Source organism: Camelus ferus, chromosome 16 (assembly GCF_009834535.1).
Source record: "Camelus ferus isolate YT-003-E chromosome 16, BCGSAC_Cfer_1.0, whole genome shotgun sequence".
NCBI classification, from domain to species: domain Eukaryota; kingdom Metazoa; phylum Chordata; class Mammalia; order Artiodactyla; family Camelidae; genus Camelus; species Camelus ferus.
This window is the reverse complement of record NC_045711.1, coordinates 49,777,458-49,793,749: the sequence shown is the minus strand read 5'-3', so window position 1 is coordinate 49,793,749 and position 16,292 is coordinate 49,777,458. Positions and strand designations below refer to the sequence as shown.

Genomic DNA, 16,292 nt, shown 5'->3' with positions numbered 1-16,292 from the left:
ACAAGGAACTTCAGTATTGCTGAATTCTATCATTATTACCACACTCAACCTGCATTCTTTTTCAGCAAAGCCCACCTCCGTCTCTGGAGGACAAGATTTTGTTTTTTGTTTTTGTTTTTTCCTCACTGCCTTCGATTTCTGCCCTGAGGTAATGGCGGATCAGATTGGATGTGAAATTATTCAACATTTCTGCAGCATTTTCTGGGGGCTGGGAACGCAGTGGGGGTCAGCAGATCTGGGTTCTAACTATATGACCCTAAACAAGCCATTTCTCCATTCTGAGCCCTCGTTTCCCCATTTGTAAAATAAGAGGGTTGTGTGAAATGACCATTAAGATCTCTGATGTCACTTGCCCCAAGATCTTCCCTCTTTTTGAACTATTTTGGCATTTGGGATCTACCTTAGGAGGTGGAAGGGAGGAAGGGAGGAGCAGATGTGACGCGGTCTTGTTTTTGATCTGCAGCTGTAGCTGAGAGGCTTGGGCTCTGCCATGAGCACCCTTCTCCGAGTTATGCTCTGTTCTCCTCTAGGATGACAGTAAGGAGCCCTCCCCTTCCTGGGCGATGTTTCTAGGCACACAGCTGATTCTTTCCTCATCATCTCTCTTTAGGATATCAAGTAAGTCTCCTCTTATGCCTTGTGACAGAACAGAAGTGGAATTATATGCACGGGCAGTTCCAAATGCTTCTGCTTCTTGGGTAATTGGTCCTAAATCACTAACTATAATGAATCATCAAATCCAAACAAGGTTGACATCTTTAAAGTACTTAACACACACTCTAATTATTGTAAAAAATAAGTCTGTGTAGGTAAGACCAAAGCTCACAAGCTTTATAATCAAGTGTACAAACCGACGGTGGCAGCACTTTTCCAAATAATGAACATCTCCACTCTGGGTGCCGACGTCTCAGTTCACCAAAGCTCAGTGTGGGGGTTACTTTAACAGCATGGATGCTGTGACATTGGAAGGGTTCTGGCAACTTGCTGGTTAATGTATCCAAGACCCTTTCTGTGGTTTGAGCTTACCAGGCCCCTTTGCTGCACTGACAATTTGGACCTTTGCTTCCACTTAGACGGTCTCCCCTCCCTGGGCTTCGATGATGCCATGAACTGGGCTCTCTCCATTTTCCTTCACTTCTTCTCCATTTCTAACTCTTTCCTTCTCTTGTTCCCTGGTTGGGGAATCCCCCCGCCCCCATTGGTCCTCAGCCTCTTGTCACTCTTCTCTTTGAACACTCTCCCTTGGCTCTTCCTCAAACTCTCACATCTGCACTAGGATCCTATCATCCCTGCCATGAACTCTAATCTTGCAAATCCAAGGACCCCCTGAACATTTCCCCATATAGGCTCCATCATTCCTTCAAACACAGCTATTCAGAAATAAACTGCATCACTCCTCTCCTTAGAACCTTCAAAGGCTCCCCATTTCCTCCCTCCCTCCCTTCCTTCCTTCCTTCCTCCCTCCCTCCCTCCCTTCCTTTCTCCTTTCTGTCTGTCTGTCTCTCTCTCTCCCTCCCTCCCTCTTTCATTAGTTGACATACAATACTACGTTAGTTCCAGGTGCACAACATAGTGATCTGACAGTCAAGTATATTATGAAATGATCACCACGACAAGTCCAGTAACCATCTGCCATCATACAAAGTTATCACGGTATTATTGACTATATTCCCTATGCAGTACATTACACCCCCATAACTTATTTATTTTATAACTGGAAGTCTGTATCTCTTAATTCTCTTCATCACCCAACTCCCCCAGTCCCCTCCCCTCTGGCAACTGCCAGTTTGTTCCTATATCTGTGACTCTGTCTCTGTTTTGTTTGTTCACTTGTTGTTTTTCTTTTTCCCTGATACCACATAAAAGTGAGATCGTACGGTATTTGTCTTACTCTGTCTGACTTATTTCACTTAGCATAATATACTCTAAATCTATCTGATGGTCACAAATGGCACATTTTCATTCTTTGAATAATTTTCCATTATGTATATATACATATATATTTATACACACATTCATTTCACATCTTCTTTATCCATTCATCTATTGAGGGGGTATTTAGGTTGCTTCCATATCTTGGATATTAAAATTAATGCTTCAATGAGCATAGGGGTGCATATATTTTTTCAAATTAGTGTTTTTGTTTTCTTTGGGTAGATACCTGGAAGTGGAGTTGCTGGATCTGGTGGTAGCTCTGTTTTTAACTTTGAGGACTCTCCATACTGTTTTCAACAGAGGCTGCACCAATTTACATTCCCACCATCAGTGCAGGAGGGTTCCCTTTTATCCACATGCTCACTGACACTTATTTGTTGTCTTTCTGGTGATGGCCATCCTGATGGGGTGAGGTGATACCTCACTGTGGTTTTGATTTGCATTTCCCTCATGATTAGTGATGCTGAGCATCTTTTTATGTGCTTGTTGGCCATCTGTATGTCTTCTTTGGAGAAATGTCTATTCAGGTCTTCAACCCGTTTTTAAATTGGAGTTGTTGTTTGTATTTTTTTAGAAATCATTTGGTTCAATTTTATTTTCATACGTGAGGAAACAGAAGCTCAAAGACATTAATTGATTTCTCCCAAAACACACGCTACTATTACTCTTCTTTGGTTCAAATCAGTACATTACCATTTATAAGTAATATTGACTTTTTTGATATTGACTTGTGTGATTTCTTTATATAATTTGGATATTAACTCCTTATCAGATACATGATTTACAATAATTTCTCCCATTCAGTACATTTCCTTTTCTTTTTTAAAAAACATATTTATTTATTTATTTATTTATTTATTTATTTATTATTGCATTCTTTAATTATTTTTGGCAAGGAAGAAGTAATTAGATTTATTTTCTTTTTAATGGAGGTACTGGGGATTGAACCCAGGACCTCATAGATGCTAAGCACGCACTCTACCACAGAGGTCTACCCTCCCCTTGGTTTCGTTTTCATTTTACTGATAGTTTCCTTTGCTGTGCAAAACTTTCTAGGTTGATGTAGTCCCATTTGTTTATTTTTGCTTTTGTTTCCCTTGCCTGAGGAGACGTACCCCTGACAAATATTGTTAAGACTGAGTCAAAGAGCATACTGCCTATGTTTTCTTCTAGTTTTATGGTTTCAGATCTTACATTTTTTAAACTGAAGTATCGTTGACTTACAACTTCCTCCAGTTCCTCTAATGCAGAACTTCCCAGATTACTGAGCTGGATGGGTTAAAGGGGCCCAGGGTACTGATGCTCTGCGTCCTCAGTGCAGTTGGCCAAGGCAGCCCAGTTGCTTTCCCCCAATGAGCCATTAAAAAATATTATCATTTTCTGCATAAGCTGTTGCTTGAAAAGTGGAAAGTGTGGCTGAATGCAATGTGCTGTCTTACTTCTGACCTTCATACTTGCCCTGGCTCTCCTGGGGACAATCCCTTCCTTCCTCCTTACTTTAGCTTCAGCTTTCAGCAGCATCATCACGTCCTCCAGGGAGCCTTCCTTGACTTCTGCTAAGTCTGGGTAGGTCTTCTGCCGCATGTTCCTACAGCAGTTGGGGCTTCCCCCATCACAAATGCATCATCCACTTGGCTGGTGTGCACTCTCCACTAGGCTGTAGGTTTGCCTCAGTTGCTCTGTGGCACATGGGAAGGGCTCAGTAAATACTTGTTAAAGGAAGGGGGCTAATTCATCCTTAATGTGCAAAAGAGTGCTTTCTCCTGCTGTGTTACTGTGAATGGTAAAGTCTTCCTCTTAAATTCTTGTGCCTCCCAAATTTGGGCGTCATTCTCCCATTTCATCTATTGAAAAGCTTGCTGATTTTTAAAAAAAATTGTTCCTAGGAAGATAGTTCTTATGTCAATTTCTTCTTTTACACTTCCCTTATAGATACCCATACTTGGTTCTTTGTTACTGCTGGCCTGGGCTATTATAATAACCTCACTGGTTCTGCCTCCACCTTTATCTTCATTTTGCTGAAACAGATAAATGTTTGCTAAAACATTTCCCTCCAGGGCAGGCTAAGCTCCTAAGCTTTGTCACTGAGGACCTCTGCCATACAGTCACAACCTCCCCATACAGTTCTATTTTTCACCACTTACCTTTACATCTTTCCCTCTAGGTCCCCTAGTCTTACTCGACCATGTCCTGGGCTTCCCTGCCCTGATCTGTGTGCATCTGACTCTTCCACCTCCAGTATCTGCTTTTCTCCTCTCTTATTCTTATAGAAGCCTCTCCATCCCAGCACAAACCTATCCCTGTGAAATGCTAGTCCTGTCAGTGCTCTCTCTCCCCAAAACCTCAGCCTCTCACATACCATCTCCTGTCCTGTATTATTATTATTCCATGCTCATTCCACTCGACACGTGGCTGTTGACAGTCTACTGTGTGCCACGTGCCAAGAGCTGAAGAGGCAAGATGAATTGGACCATTTCCCTGCCTTTCAGGAGCTCAGACACAGAGAGAGATAAGCATATAGGTCATGCAAGGCCGTGCTCAAGGTGAAATGAAAGCTCAGAGAGGAGGAGAGATGACTTGTCCAAGGAAGTTAGGGAAGGAGGCACTTGATTAACTCAAGCAGCATGGTATGATGGGAAGAAGAGAGATCTGTGTTGGAATCCTGACTTCACAACACATTAACCCCTACTCTCTATGCCTCCGTTTGGCCGTCTATAAAATGGGAATTGTATCATGTACCTTGAAGAGTTATGGTGAGAGGTGAATGAGATCATGTTTGTGAGCTCCTTCTGACTGTAGCCCTGGTCCAACCTTCTATTCCTCATAGTGTCCTGTACCCACTGTGATCCCAGTGAACATCTGCTCTGTTGTTGATTGACATTATTATGGATACAGATGCTGCCCATCATATCAGGAAACAGGGCCACTGGGAACCAGGCTGCTTTAACTGTTCCAGAACCATCTATTCCTCTTTCTGAGAACCATGAATTTGGGATTTGACCTAGCAAATGGGCAAGAGTTATACTTTTCCATCTCCAGAAGAAGAGCCAAAGGCTTGTCAAAGAGTCAGGGCTGTCAAGCCAGGGAGCAAAGAAGCCATCATGTCCCTGGACCCACCACGCCCCACTAATGAAGGCCAGGGCGTTCATGAGTCCAGCTCTTTGAAGCCACCCCATGAAGCTCTTACTTCACTGAAGCACAGCATGGAAGAGGAGTTCTGACTTAGCAAGAAGCCCAAGTAAAGCCTTTTATGAGATGAGGGACTCTTCTGAGGAAACAACAAACCAAGGGCAAGGGCTTTTGACAATCAAATGAGTAAGAAAAAAAGGGCTGTCTTCCACGTCCACACCCTCTGCAGAATGGATATAAATGCTCCCCAGAGGAAGGAGACCCACAGCTCTGTGTCTTGGAGAACTTTGACTCTGTCTTCAGCCAGGTGCCCTGCTCTGTCCAGCACCATGCCTTACAGCTGCTGCCTGCCCAATCTGAGCTGCCGCTCCAGCTGCTCCTCCCGGCCCTGCGTGCCCCCCAGCTGTCACGGCTGCACCCTGCCCGGGGCCTGCAACATCCCTGCCAATGTGAGCAGCTGCAACTGGTTCTGCGAGGGCTCCTTCAATGGCAACGAGAAGGAGACCATGCAGTTCCTGAATGACCGCCTGGCCAGCTACCTGGAGAAGGTGCGGCAGCTGGAGCGGGACAACGCGGAGCTGGAGAGCCGCATCCGGGAGCAGTCCCAGCAGCAGGAGCCCCTGGTGTGTCCCAACTACCAGTCGTACTTCCGGACCATCGAGGAGCTCCAGCAGAAGGTGAGGGGCTGGGCACCCCGCTGCCTCCAGCAGGAAGGTGTTGGGAGGGACTCCGAGATAGAAATTGAGAAACCCTCTGAGCTCCGGGTGTGACTGAAATGCAAGGGTCGGAGTCTTGCTTTTCCATTCTGTTTTCTTGAGGGCCTGTCTTATTCCAGGTCCAGGACTGTTAGGGCTGAATATTTGCTTAGTGCCAGTCTGTGTGGATGTAGCAGCACTTTGCATGAATAAACTGTAATTAGAAGCTGCCTCTGAATGCTTCGGTGCATTTGCCAAGACTCTGGAACTAGTACCCTGAGGTGAGAGAAAAGGCAGCCCAGGAAGGAAGCTGAGGAAGTGGAACTTATTGAGAACTGGACCGACTCCTCTCTCCCGCATCTCGGCTTTTGACTGCTCTGACCTCTTATTGCCGTCCTCCCCTGGGTACTTCATTACCCTGACTTCACTGTCTTAACCTAGAAGTCTCTGGGCTTCTCCTGGTGCACAGTGTCCAGTGAGGGTGCAAAACGGTTTGACTAAGATCAGAGAGACTGGAAACTACCTAGGAGATGTACCGCCAAGCCTCCCAGGATGGGCGGGAGAGCGTGGCTCTCTCCTCTATTCAGCCCCTTCCAACTGCTAGTTTACATAAATACGTAAATATGTAAACACATATTTATTTACATAAATATGTAAACCTTCCCCACTGAATTGGAAGTTTCTCGAGGGCAGGATCTAGTGCTTACTCACTTTTGTGTCCTTAGCTCCTGCAACCATGCCAGACATAGGAGGTTTTTAAAGAGAAATATTTGCTATTATCATCAGCCTCACAGTATTGCATATTAGGAAGGAAAAGGAAAAATTATGTATCTACAGATACTTTTCTTGCATATGTCAGTGTTCATTTTTTTCCTCCCGCAAGTTTGATTTCTGAAATATCTATCTAGCAATATTGCAAGATATTGCTATACAATACAGCAAGATCCTTGGTGACTTCTCATTCTGTTCCTTCCTTGTCAGTGAAATAGTAGGGATTGCTGTCGGCTAAAAATAACCAAGCTCATTCTAGAACATTATGGGTCTTCTAGATCCTGTGTGGCAAGTCTGAGAACGCCAGGCTGGTGGTGCAGATTGACAATGCCAAGCTGGCCTCTGATGACTTCAGGACCAAGTGAGTGGGCAAAGAGGGGTGTTGGCTTCCCTCTCTCCTCTCCTTCCCTTTATCCTGTTCTTTGTACCAACACGATAACGAAGTTTTCCCTAGATTTTTCCCCAAGATCCACAGAGCCATTGCGAACCAGAGTTCAGAGAACCCTTCTCCAGAGTCAGACTCCTTGCCCACTTTTCTGTAGAGGATGTCTTCCAATCCCATCCGATATAGAAGTCATGGTCCCCTGATGCTGCACTCTGCACAGAATCCAATCAGGAGAATGGGAGAAGTGTGTTAATTTTGGAAATCTCACAGTTTAAGGGCTTCTATCCCATTAAATCCCTTGTGTCTTCATTTATTAAAAAAATAATTATAGGTGACTTTTCCTCCAGGAGCTGCGGCTCCATGTTAGAAACCTAAATGAGCGAGGTGGCTGTGAAAATCACAAGCCCCAACTCCCAGTGGCCTGGCAGAGCAAACCAAATCAGAGCCAAGGCCAGGCCTGCCTCTGATGCCCCTGGTCCCCTGTGTCACAGGTACGAGACGGAGGTGTCCTTGCGGCAGCTGGTGGAGGCGGACCTGAACGGCCTGCGCAGGATCCTGGACGAGCTGACCCTGTGCAAGTCCGACCTGGAGGCCCAGGTGGAGTCCCTTAAGGAGGAGCTGCTCTGCCTCAAGCAGAACCACGAGCAGGTGAAGTTCCCCAAAGAGCCACAGGATCGAACTTGCCACGGCCTGTCTCCAGCTGCCACGGGGTGTGGGAGAGGCCCCATTCCCCGAGGAATCTATTCTCCAAACAAAAAAGAGATTTGTAGAGAATGAGCAATCTAAAAATTCACGACAGGAAATGAGAGTGTTTTGCTGGCGGCAGGAATGGGAGCAGAGGAAGTTGGCAAGCCTGGTAATGAGGCAAGGTCCACAGCGAGGCGGTTCCCAGCTTCTTCCGCTCCCAGGTCGGAGCGCACGGAGCTGCGCGGATCTTTTACCACAGTTCTCTCTTTAGTAACTGGAGACGCTGGTAGGGCCACACTGTCGAGACTCTTCTTTCTTCTCCAGAGCTCTTCCTGCTACTCAGTGTTGCCTGGAGGAGACACTGAAAATTGCTCACGTCATTGCTTGATTAGTTAGTTGCACGATAAAGAAGACAGATTTTTTATGCACATCTTAAATCCCAGAACAGCGTAGATGGTGAGAATGAATACTATCTGAGTGTTCATTGTGTGCCAAACATTGTGTTCTGGGCTTTAGAACCCCAGAGGTTGTTCTCATTTTATAGATTAAGAACTTGATGCTTCTAGAAGCTTCTGGAAGCTTTCTAGTAAGTATAGACATGAGACCCAGTTCAAATCTGTCTGACACCCACCTACACCCAAGCACTAAGCTCTGCTGGCTCTGTGAGGACAGACTAGCTGTGAAATGAGCAGACAGTTATTTCCTTCAGCAAAAGCTAAACTAGTGGAATCAACAAATCATCTCAGGATGGCAGATTTGGAAGTAAGCATTCTTCATTTCCTCTTTAGTTGAACTCTATCCTTTTTATTACCCATGGTTAAGAGTCAAACCATAGGCTAGATGATGTACTAACAAGACCGGACTGGGTGTTTGGGCCACAGAGTTTAAATCCTGGTCTGCCGCATCTCAGCACTGAGTCCAAATCCCTGCACCTCTCTAAGGAGTTCAAGGGTGGAGCGAGGTCATGGACTTGAAAGCACTCAGTAAAGCAGAATATACTGGTTAGTCACTGAATACAGAACCCAGTTAATGAGAAGATCAGAGGGAATGGAGCTTTTGAAAGCTTAAGAATGATCACAAGTTGAATTGCACTCTCTTAGAGGAGACCAACAGGATCCTTTGTGATGCTTTGAATTGTCCCCTTCCTCCATCAGGAAGTCAACACCCTGCGTTGCCAACTTGGAGACCGCCTCAATGTGGAGGTGGACGCTGCTCCCACTGTGGACCTGAACCGCGTGCTCAATGAGACCAGGAGTCAGTACGAGGCCCTGGTGGAGACCAACCGCAGGGACGTGGAGGAATGGTTCGCCAGGCAGGTGGGCATCTCAGCATGTGGACACTCAGTGCCCTTGGCCCCTCGGGGCCCTTCAGGCAGGGTCTGATCCTGGCTTCTCCCCTTTGGTGTTTCAGACAGAGGAGCTAAACAAGCAGGTGGTGTCCAGCTCGGAGCAGCTGCAGTCCAACCAGGCGGAGATCATCGAGCTGAGACGCACGGTCAATGCCCTGGAGGTGGAGCTGCAGGCCCAGCACAACCTGGTGGGTATTGTTCAGCCTCCTGGTGAGAAGGTGAGGTCGGGGGATCAGAGTCACTGGGATGCCCTTGGGGCCACACTCTCCTTAACTCTGGAGGCTTGTGACTCCTTTGGAACCCATGGAGAAGCCCTTTAAGGAGCAGCTCTGTGACATTCCTCACCTTCCCCTGTGCAGAGAGACTCCCTGGAAAACACCCTGACGGAGACGGAGGCCCGCTATGGCTCCCAGCTGTCCCAGGTGCAGGGCCTGATCACCAACGTGGAGCACCAGCTGGCGGAGATCAGGAGTGACCTGGAGCGGCAGAACCAGGAGTACCAGGTGCTGCTGGACGTCCGGGCTCGGCTGGAATGTGAGATCAACACGTACCGGGGGCTGCTGGAGAGCGAGGACTGCAAGTGAGTATGAGGCTAGTAATATTCCCCCTGGGGGCTCATGAAGTTGCTATGAGGATGGAAGGATGGAAAGATGGAAATGAATTTATAGTTTCAAGCTTTGGGTTGGAGGCAGTCAGAGGAAGTACCATATTCTTACACAAAGTGTGTTTAGGAACTTCCTATCTCTTCAGCTGACTTTATCTTAACTTGCTCTAATGATTTTCTGTCTCCAGGCTCCCCTGCAACCCATGTGCCACAAGCAATGCATGTGAGAACACCATCGGGTCCTGCGTCTCGAATCCTTGTGTTTCCCGCACTCGGTGTGGGCCTTGCAACACTTTTATGCGCTAGAGGCCCCAGTGCCAGAAGGAAGACAAGGGCTTCAAAGTCACATCTCAGTTCTACTTCATCCAAACATCCCCAGCAGGGACCACACTTCTATTGGCACCAGATTCCAAGTGTCACCTCTAGGCTTCCACTGAATTTCCCGTCTTGATCCTTTAACAGAAGAAGCTGCCAAGTACACCTACTGGCTTGGTTTGTCTTCTGAGTCACATAAGGAATCTACAACAGGATCAAGTAATTACCTATAATCACAACAACATATTTACATAATGTGTTATGCTTTAACAAATACTTATCTAAATGTGGTTTTAAAATAATTGTATTAAGTGCAATAGAACTGATTGGGCAAGCTGTGAAACTGAACATAATTGGAAGATATCTTTCTTGTCACTCCTTTGGTCTCTGGAGATGCAATAAAGATCCCTTGTTAACCTCTTAATAAACTTTTATTCTGGCACAAAAATGGTAATTGTCCTTTTCATTCATTAATTTCAAAATTTGGTGTCTTGTGTGAATAAAAGGTAATCAGTGTTCTTTCCATCAGAAGGGGGTCATCCTCCCAACAGATGGCCTGCGGCTACCCTCAAAGACATCACCCACCTACTGACGTGGATTTCATGTTTGGGAGGAGGATGGCAGGAAAGGAATGACAAATCTACGCGAGAGTATCTGAAAACATTTCCTGTCCAGCCCTTCAGGGGAATATGTGATAGAATCACAGAAATGGGACATCAGAAGGAAGTGACTCTTGAGAGAAAGGCTGTGCCTCTTAGCAACATGGAAACATTGTAACCTGGAAAGAACTGGGGAAAATATCTCAGCCAAAAATTATCTTCCTCCATTTCCATCTCAGCATACTGGAGAGGTTTTGTTTTGTTTTGTTTTTTCATAGCCATCAAAATTGAGTAATGACTATTTTTGTGCCTAGAAATCTCATACTAATGATTAAAATATGCAGAAATGTATTACACTCACACCTGGACTTTCAAGTCATTGCATTACAGCTCATCAAACCAAAATGTTAAAAAAAAAAAGACCCATTGTCAATCACATTCCTCTCACCAGAACGTTTTTAATGTTGATATTTTCTTTCATATCATTTAATCATGATACTTTGAGAGGGTGAAACTGAGCAGGACCCTGCAGGGCTTTTCTGGGGACAGAACCTTCCCCCCCAAAGTCCCCTCCTCTTGTTTGTAGAAAAGATTTAGCTTCCTAGGGCTTCCCCAAGTTCCAAAGGGCAAATTTAATTGAGAAGTGAGAAAATGCAGAAACAAAGGAAAGCAGTCAAGCAAGACAAAATAATAGTAATTTAGCCATAAAACAAAGTCAAGATTGTTAGTTCCTCCTCATGGGCTACATATAAAATTCTAAGCTATATTCTTGGGCTGTTTTGCAGTGACTAAAATCCCCGCCAGATGGAAGAAGTTAACTGAATGCTGACCACCAGCATATAGACTCTGGATGGGTTAAAACCAGAATGTTGATAATTGATTCTGGAAATATCATCCTGTGACCTCACCATCAACCAACCAGAGAACTGTGCATGAGCTGATCAGGAACCCAGTAAAAAACACCCCTAACCTTGTCTTTAAAACTCCTTCCCTGAAAGCCATTGAGGAGTTTGGGTCTTTTGGCATATTAGCTGCCTGTTCTCCTAGCCTGGCACCCTGCAATAAGTGCTGTACTTTCCTTCACCACAGCCAGGCTTCAGGGTGGCTTTGCTGTGCATCAGGTGAGTGAACTCAAGTTTGGTTTGGTAACAAGGGTAAATGTTTATGCCCACTTAGTACTAAAAACAAGTATAATTTTAAAAGTTTTGTCACAGATTACTTATTCCTTGAAAAATTTTTATCAGTGGTATATATGGATGTATATTTTATAATGTGCATAATATTTTATAATCTAGTATATTTATATATGCTATGCACAAAAATAAACATATTGCATGTTTGTGCTCAAAGTTCTTCTGATACAGGTGTAAGATGAAATATTGTGAAACCCAGTGGATTATTGAGCCCGGTACCCCCTGCACTCTATATGGACTGGAGTATGTCATTTCAACTGGACATAAGTCATGGGAGGAAATTCTTTGGAACACCACATATGTGATTAAAGAGTTGAAAGTAAGACAGTTTTGTTTTGATCAAAAAGATTCTTCCTTTTTCACAATGAGGGAATTGCATGAGATATATACAAGTACAGTTTTTTTCTTTTTTGACATATAAATTCACCTGATCTCTACGTTGTGTGAAAGCCTGTGCCCGAAGCGCTCAGTGGATGCCATGGTTCCCTCTCCCAGGGTTGTTCTGGGCTGTCAGGACACAACAAGTGCCTACAAGTCATCCCCCTGGAGCCCCTGTGATGTGAGCTTGGAGCTGATGCTGAACTGAGCTTACTCTGCTGAGTTGCCTGAGGCAGCAGTGCTCCTGAGATGCCGGACAACTGTGGCTGGTTTATTCCATGTTTCAGGGAGCCTGGAGCTTTGAGCTTTGGTCCCACCTGTTTTTCTTGGTTTGAAGTTGGTCGTATTACAGCATCTTCCCACCAAATTCCTGCATTCAATGGTGTCCATATTTACCAATGTTTGAAAAACCACAAACAATAATCAAGTGAGGGACCCCAAGTCTCAGTCCCTAAGAGAGACTGACTCTTGTTGTTCCTTTTCCTGTTCCCACTTTTCTAAATCACTTAATGGAATGGAGAGCTAGCAGGACCATGAACTCTCACAGAGATCAGAGCATCATCGACCTCTGAGAAAGGCAGGGCAGGGCAAGAAGTAGAGTGGGGACAAGGGCTTTTATCTAAAACTCACAGACCATAGACTTAGGTATCTCAGTGAGTTCCAGGGGAAAATACCAAATTTTCAGCGTGCTCCTTATCTATTCTAAGATCTGAGAATCAGTGCCCTTTACAGCAGAGAGGACCACTGCCTGAAATATCAGTGAAGGACCCCCCCCCCCAAAACAATTCTTTATTTGAGTTTGGCAGAGAATTAGTAGAAAATATTTCTATCAATTCTAAAAATGATTAACACAGATACAATACAGAGCTCAACTGGTGATAGACACCAATATTAAAAAGAGCACTTCATGGCTGAATGGGAGTTAGATCAGCGGAACTCTAGTACTTAAAACCGTGGGGGTTGTGGATGACAGTTACAGTCAAGTGCTTTGTTCTGCCTTATTTTGCTTCAAAGAAGATCACTGATATCTAAAAACTGCTCACATTCCTCATCCAAGACAGGAAAGTCAGACAAGAAGTGCCCAGAGTTACAAGAACTGATAAAACTGTAAAAAGATGTGATCATGATGAGGCTTGTCTCTTGCTGTCGTGAAACCACAGGGACAAGCCTGGGTCTGAAATTTAAGGAAGGTCAGGGAAGATGTGCAGCCTTCTTGGTCAGAGACAGATTTACAAGAAATCAAAACACGTGCTCAGCAGCAGCAGGGAAACATTGGCATCGCCATGCGATGATTTCATGTGGTAGTGTAAGTGAAGTTCATGGTCGCCCTGGGGAACTAAAGCTCGGAATGTGACACATGGGAGTATGTGTGTGTTTCAGGTTTTAAAATTGGTTCAAGGATGAAACGAGAAAGATCTTGGGTTTGAAAAAGCCTGCTTTATTTTTCAATCTGAATCGTAGCCTCTATTGGAATCTCAGCCCTCAGTGTGTTACTTGGTCTGTCTGAGCCTTAGTTCCTTAATCTGTAAAACGGGAGACTAAGAACCACCTCATAGTTTTTTTTTTTTTTTAATTGAAGTATAGTCAATTCACAATGTTGTGTTAACTTCTGGTATACAGCATAGTGATTCAGTCATATATTCATATTCTTTTTCATTATAGGCTATTACAAAGTATTTTATATAGTTCCCTGTGCTATACAGTAAGACCATGTTTCTTTTTTATCTATTTTATATATAGTAGTTAGCATCTGTAAATCCCAAACTCCCAATTTATCCCTCCTTCCCTTTTATTTTTAAGTGATTATTATCATTTTTAATTGAAGTATAGTCAGTTTACAATGTTGTCAATTTCTGGTGCACAGCATAATGTTTCAGTCATACGTGTACCTACATGTTGTACCATATTGTTTTCAGATTCTTTTCATTACAGGTTACTACGAGATATTGAATATAGTTCCCTGTGCTATACAGTAGAACCTTGTTGTTTATCTATCTTATATATAGTAGGTAGTATCTGTAAATCCCAAACTCCTAATTTATCCCTCCCTACTTTTTAAAAATTGTTTCCTTTTTTTTAAACATTTTTTATTGAGTTATAGTCATTTTACAATGTTGTGTCAAATTCCCTCCCTACCTTTTAAATAAGGATGGAATGAAATGATGCAGATAAAGCTGTTTAATTCAATACCCGAAACACAGCAAATGCTCAGTAAGCATAGTTTGTATTCATGTCGTTAGGTTGGTACCCCTGTGGTCTCATCCCCTGTCCTATTGATCAGGATGGGGGGAGCCACAGACTTGAGTCAAAGGTTCTGCTGACTGTGGTTCTTTGGTGCCCAGCTTAGAAGCCTGGTTTCAAGTTCCCTCAAGTTCAGGACTGTAGAAAGGGGAATGATAGGGGCAAGAGGCTGAGGAATCTGAGCTCAAGAGCTGAGAATCAGAAAGAAATGAATTCAGACGGATGTGTGTACATGTCAGGAGGAAGGAAGAGAGTTAAGAATATCAGGCTAGTGGCATTTTCATTGAGTGTCGGGATTAGAATTTTTAAGCGAGAAGATAAAAGTAAAGCATGATCTGATGTCAAGGTCATAGACATTTTAGTCACTCATGGGAGCTGGCCTCCACTTAATGTCTATTTTCCACACTAGGAAGCACCACTTAAGTTTATCATGAAAGACCTGGATAACACTGAACGTATCTGTATTTTATTTTAATAGTAATTTCATACCTGCACTCATTGTTTGTTTGTGGAGCCTGGCTGGCTGCTGACCATGGAGAAAAGCGTGCAGAAATATTGATTCTCAGAAACCTGGACGCTGTGGTTCACTGTCCAGCAGCCAGCTGGGGAAGGGGATCACCTCAGGAAGTGCATGCTCTGGCTGTGTGCAGTACTGTGCAAACATGCACCACCACGGAGATCAAGTCCGAGGAGGGCGAGGAGGGCGAGGATGGTGTGCTCTGGGGGTGGGGAGACAGCCTCCATGGAAGAGAGTCAAGTCTGTTCTTGATCCATTCTTAATGAGATTGGTTCTCCAAGGCCGTTTATCTTGAACTGAAATGCAGAAATGCAGGAGGGCTGGTGAGACGATGGGTGGGGAAGTATCCAGAATCTTGCGGCTGAGATATGGTGAGCTCTGGGTGGGTGGGACTGGCTCCCAAGGCTTGACATTTGGACATCAAGGATTTTAGAAAAGAGAATGTTTTATTCTGATGCATTTTACTGAGGGTTCACCTTCCTGCTCTGAGGTTGGTACTGAGAGAGAAAGAGAAGGAGAGGAAGAAAGAAGAAGGAGGAGGAGGAGGAGGAGGAGAAAGGGGGAGCAGGAGGAAGAGGAGGAGGAAGAAGAGAAGGAAGAGAAGGAGGAAAAGGAGGGGGAAGGAGGGAGGGAAGGAAGGAAGGAAAAAATCAAAAAAGCAAAGGGCCAGGCAAGCTGACTGTCTATTGCAACCGTCTTAGCCCCCTCAAGTGTACCTTTGTCACATGGCCTTTGTGGCCCTGTTTCTGTCACTAACTTGGCTTTATCTCCCAATTCTAGTCTCATGTTTGCCCCTTAGACTTAATGGTAGAGCCAACTTTTCTGGTCCTCATCTTTGGTGCCCCTGGGACACTATCAGCCCACATCCTCTAGCTCATCCTGCTCGAGGCCTCCCCAGCCAGGATAATAGTAACCCATGTGTGCCATCGAGGAATTAGATAAAGGCTCCCATTCTGGGTGGACACACCCCACAGGTGTCTGGTTTGCAAACAGCCTGTAAGCTGGTCTTCAGCCTCTACGCAACCCCACAGCTGGGTGCTCGTGTGCCTGGCATGACTCTTAGAAGTGCATATGGCAGCCTTGAGACAACCGTGCAGCCTGCTCAAAGCCTGGCCCCTGGGATGCCAGCCAGGCCATTGTGCCTCAAGTGGCCCTCAAGACATTTAGTTTAAATAACTGTTAAGAATTTTCACATTTCCTAACTGGTCCTTGTGGTGCTTTTATGGCAGGTATAAAGGAGGCACATAATAGGTGCTCAATAAATAATAAACAGCCTGCCTGAAAGGAATACCTTACTTAGGACAGATGAGGAAATGAAGCACAGAGAAGTTGCTTGAGCAATGTCACACAGCAAAAAGATGCTTTTTACTCTTAGGAGGGGATGCACTTGGGTATCTATGAGAAGACAGGAAACATGTAGGTACATGGTTGTTGTAGGTACATGGTTGAGTCATCCCCTTTCTCTCAACCTTGGCACTGTGTTCTTTGAAGGCAG

General features: G+C 44.7%; 1 protein-coding gene across 1 annotated transcript; it reads left to right on the top strand.

Moving 5' to 3' along the window:
- Window positions 1-5,317: 5,317 nt before the first annotated feature.
- LOC102513322 (keratin, type I cuticular Ha3-I) lies at window positions 5,318-10,317 on the top strand. The gene is made up of 7 exons (XM_014554144.2): window positions 5,318-5,741; window positions 6,809-6,891; window positions 7,407-7,563; window positions 8,757-8,918; window positions 9,013-9,138; window positions 9,310-9,530; window positions 9,743-10,317. The coding sequence occupies exons 1-7, from the start codon at window positions 5,394-5,396 to the stop codon at window positions 9,858-9,860; spliced, it is 1,215 nt and encodes a 404-aa protein (XP_014409630.2). The 5' UTR covers window positions 5,318-5,393; the 3' UTR covers window positions 9,861-10,317.
- Window positions 10,318-16,292: the final 5,975 nt, after the last annotated feature.

What these genes read in the sequence shown, in the direction of transcription:
- LOC102513322 (XM_014554144.2), top strand. Translation starts at nt 5,394, where the DNA reads ATGCCTTACAGCTGCTGCCTGCCCAATCTGAGCTGCCGCTCCAGCTGC. An exon ending in AGGAATGGTTCGCCAGGCAG is followed by an intron (nt 8,919 to 9,012) that starts GTGGGCATCTCA and finishes TTGGTGTTTCAG; the next exon opens with ACAGAGGAGCTAAACAAGCA. An exon ending in TGCAGGCCCAGCACAACCTG is followed by an intron (nt 9,139 to 9,309) that starts GTGGGTATTGTT and finishes TCCCCTGTGCAG; the next exon opens with AGAGACTCCCTGGAAAACAC.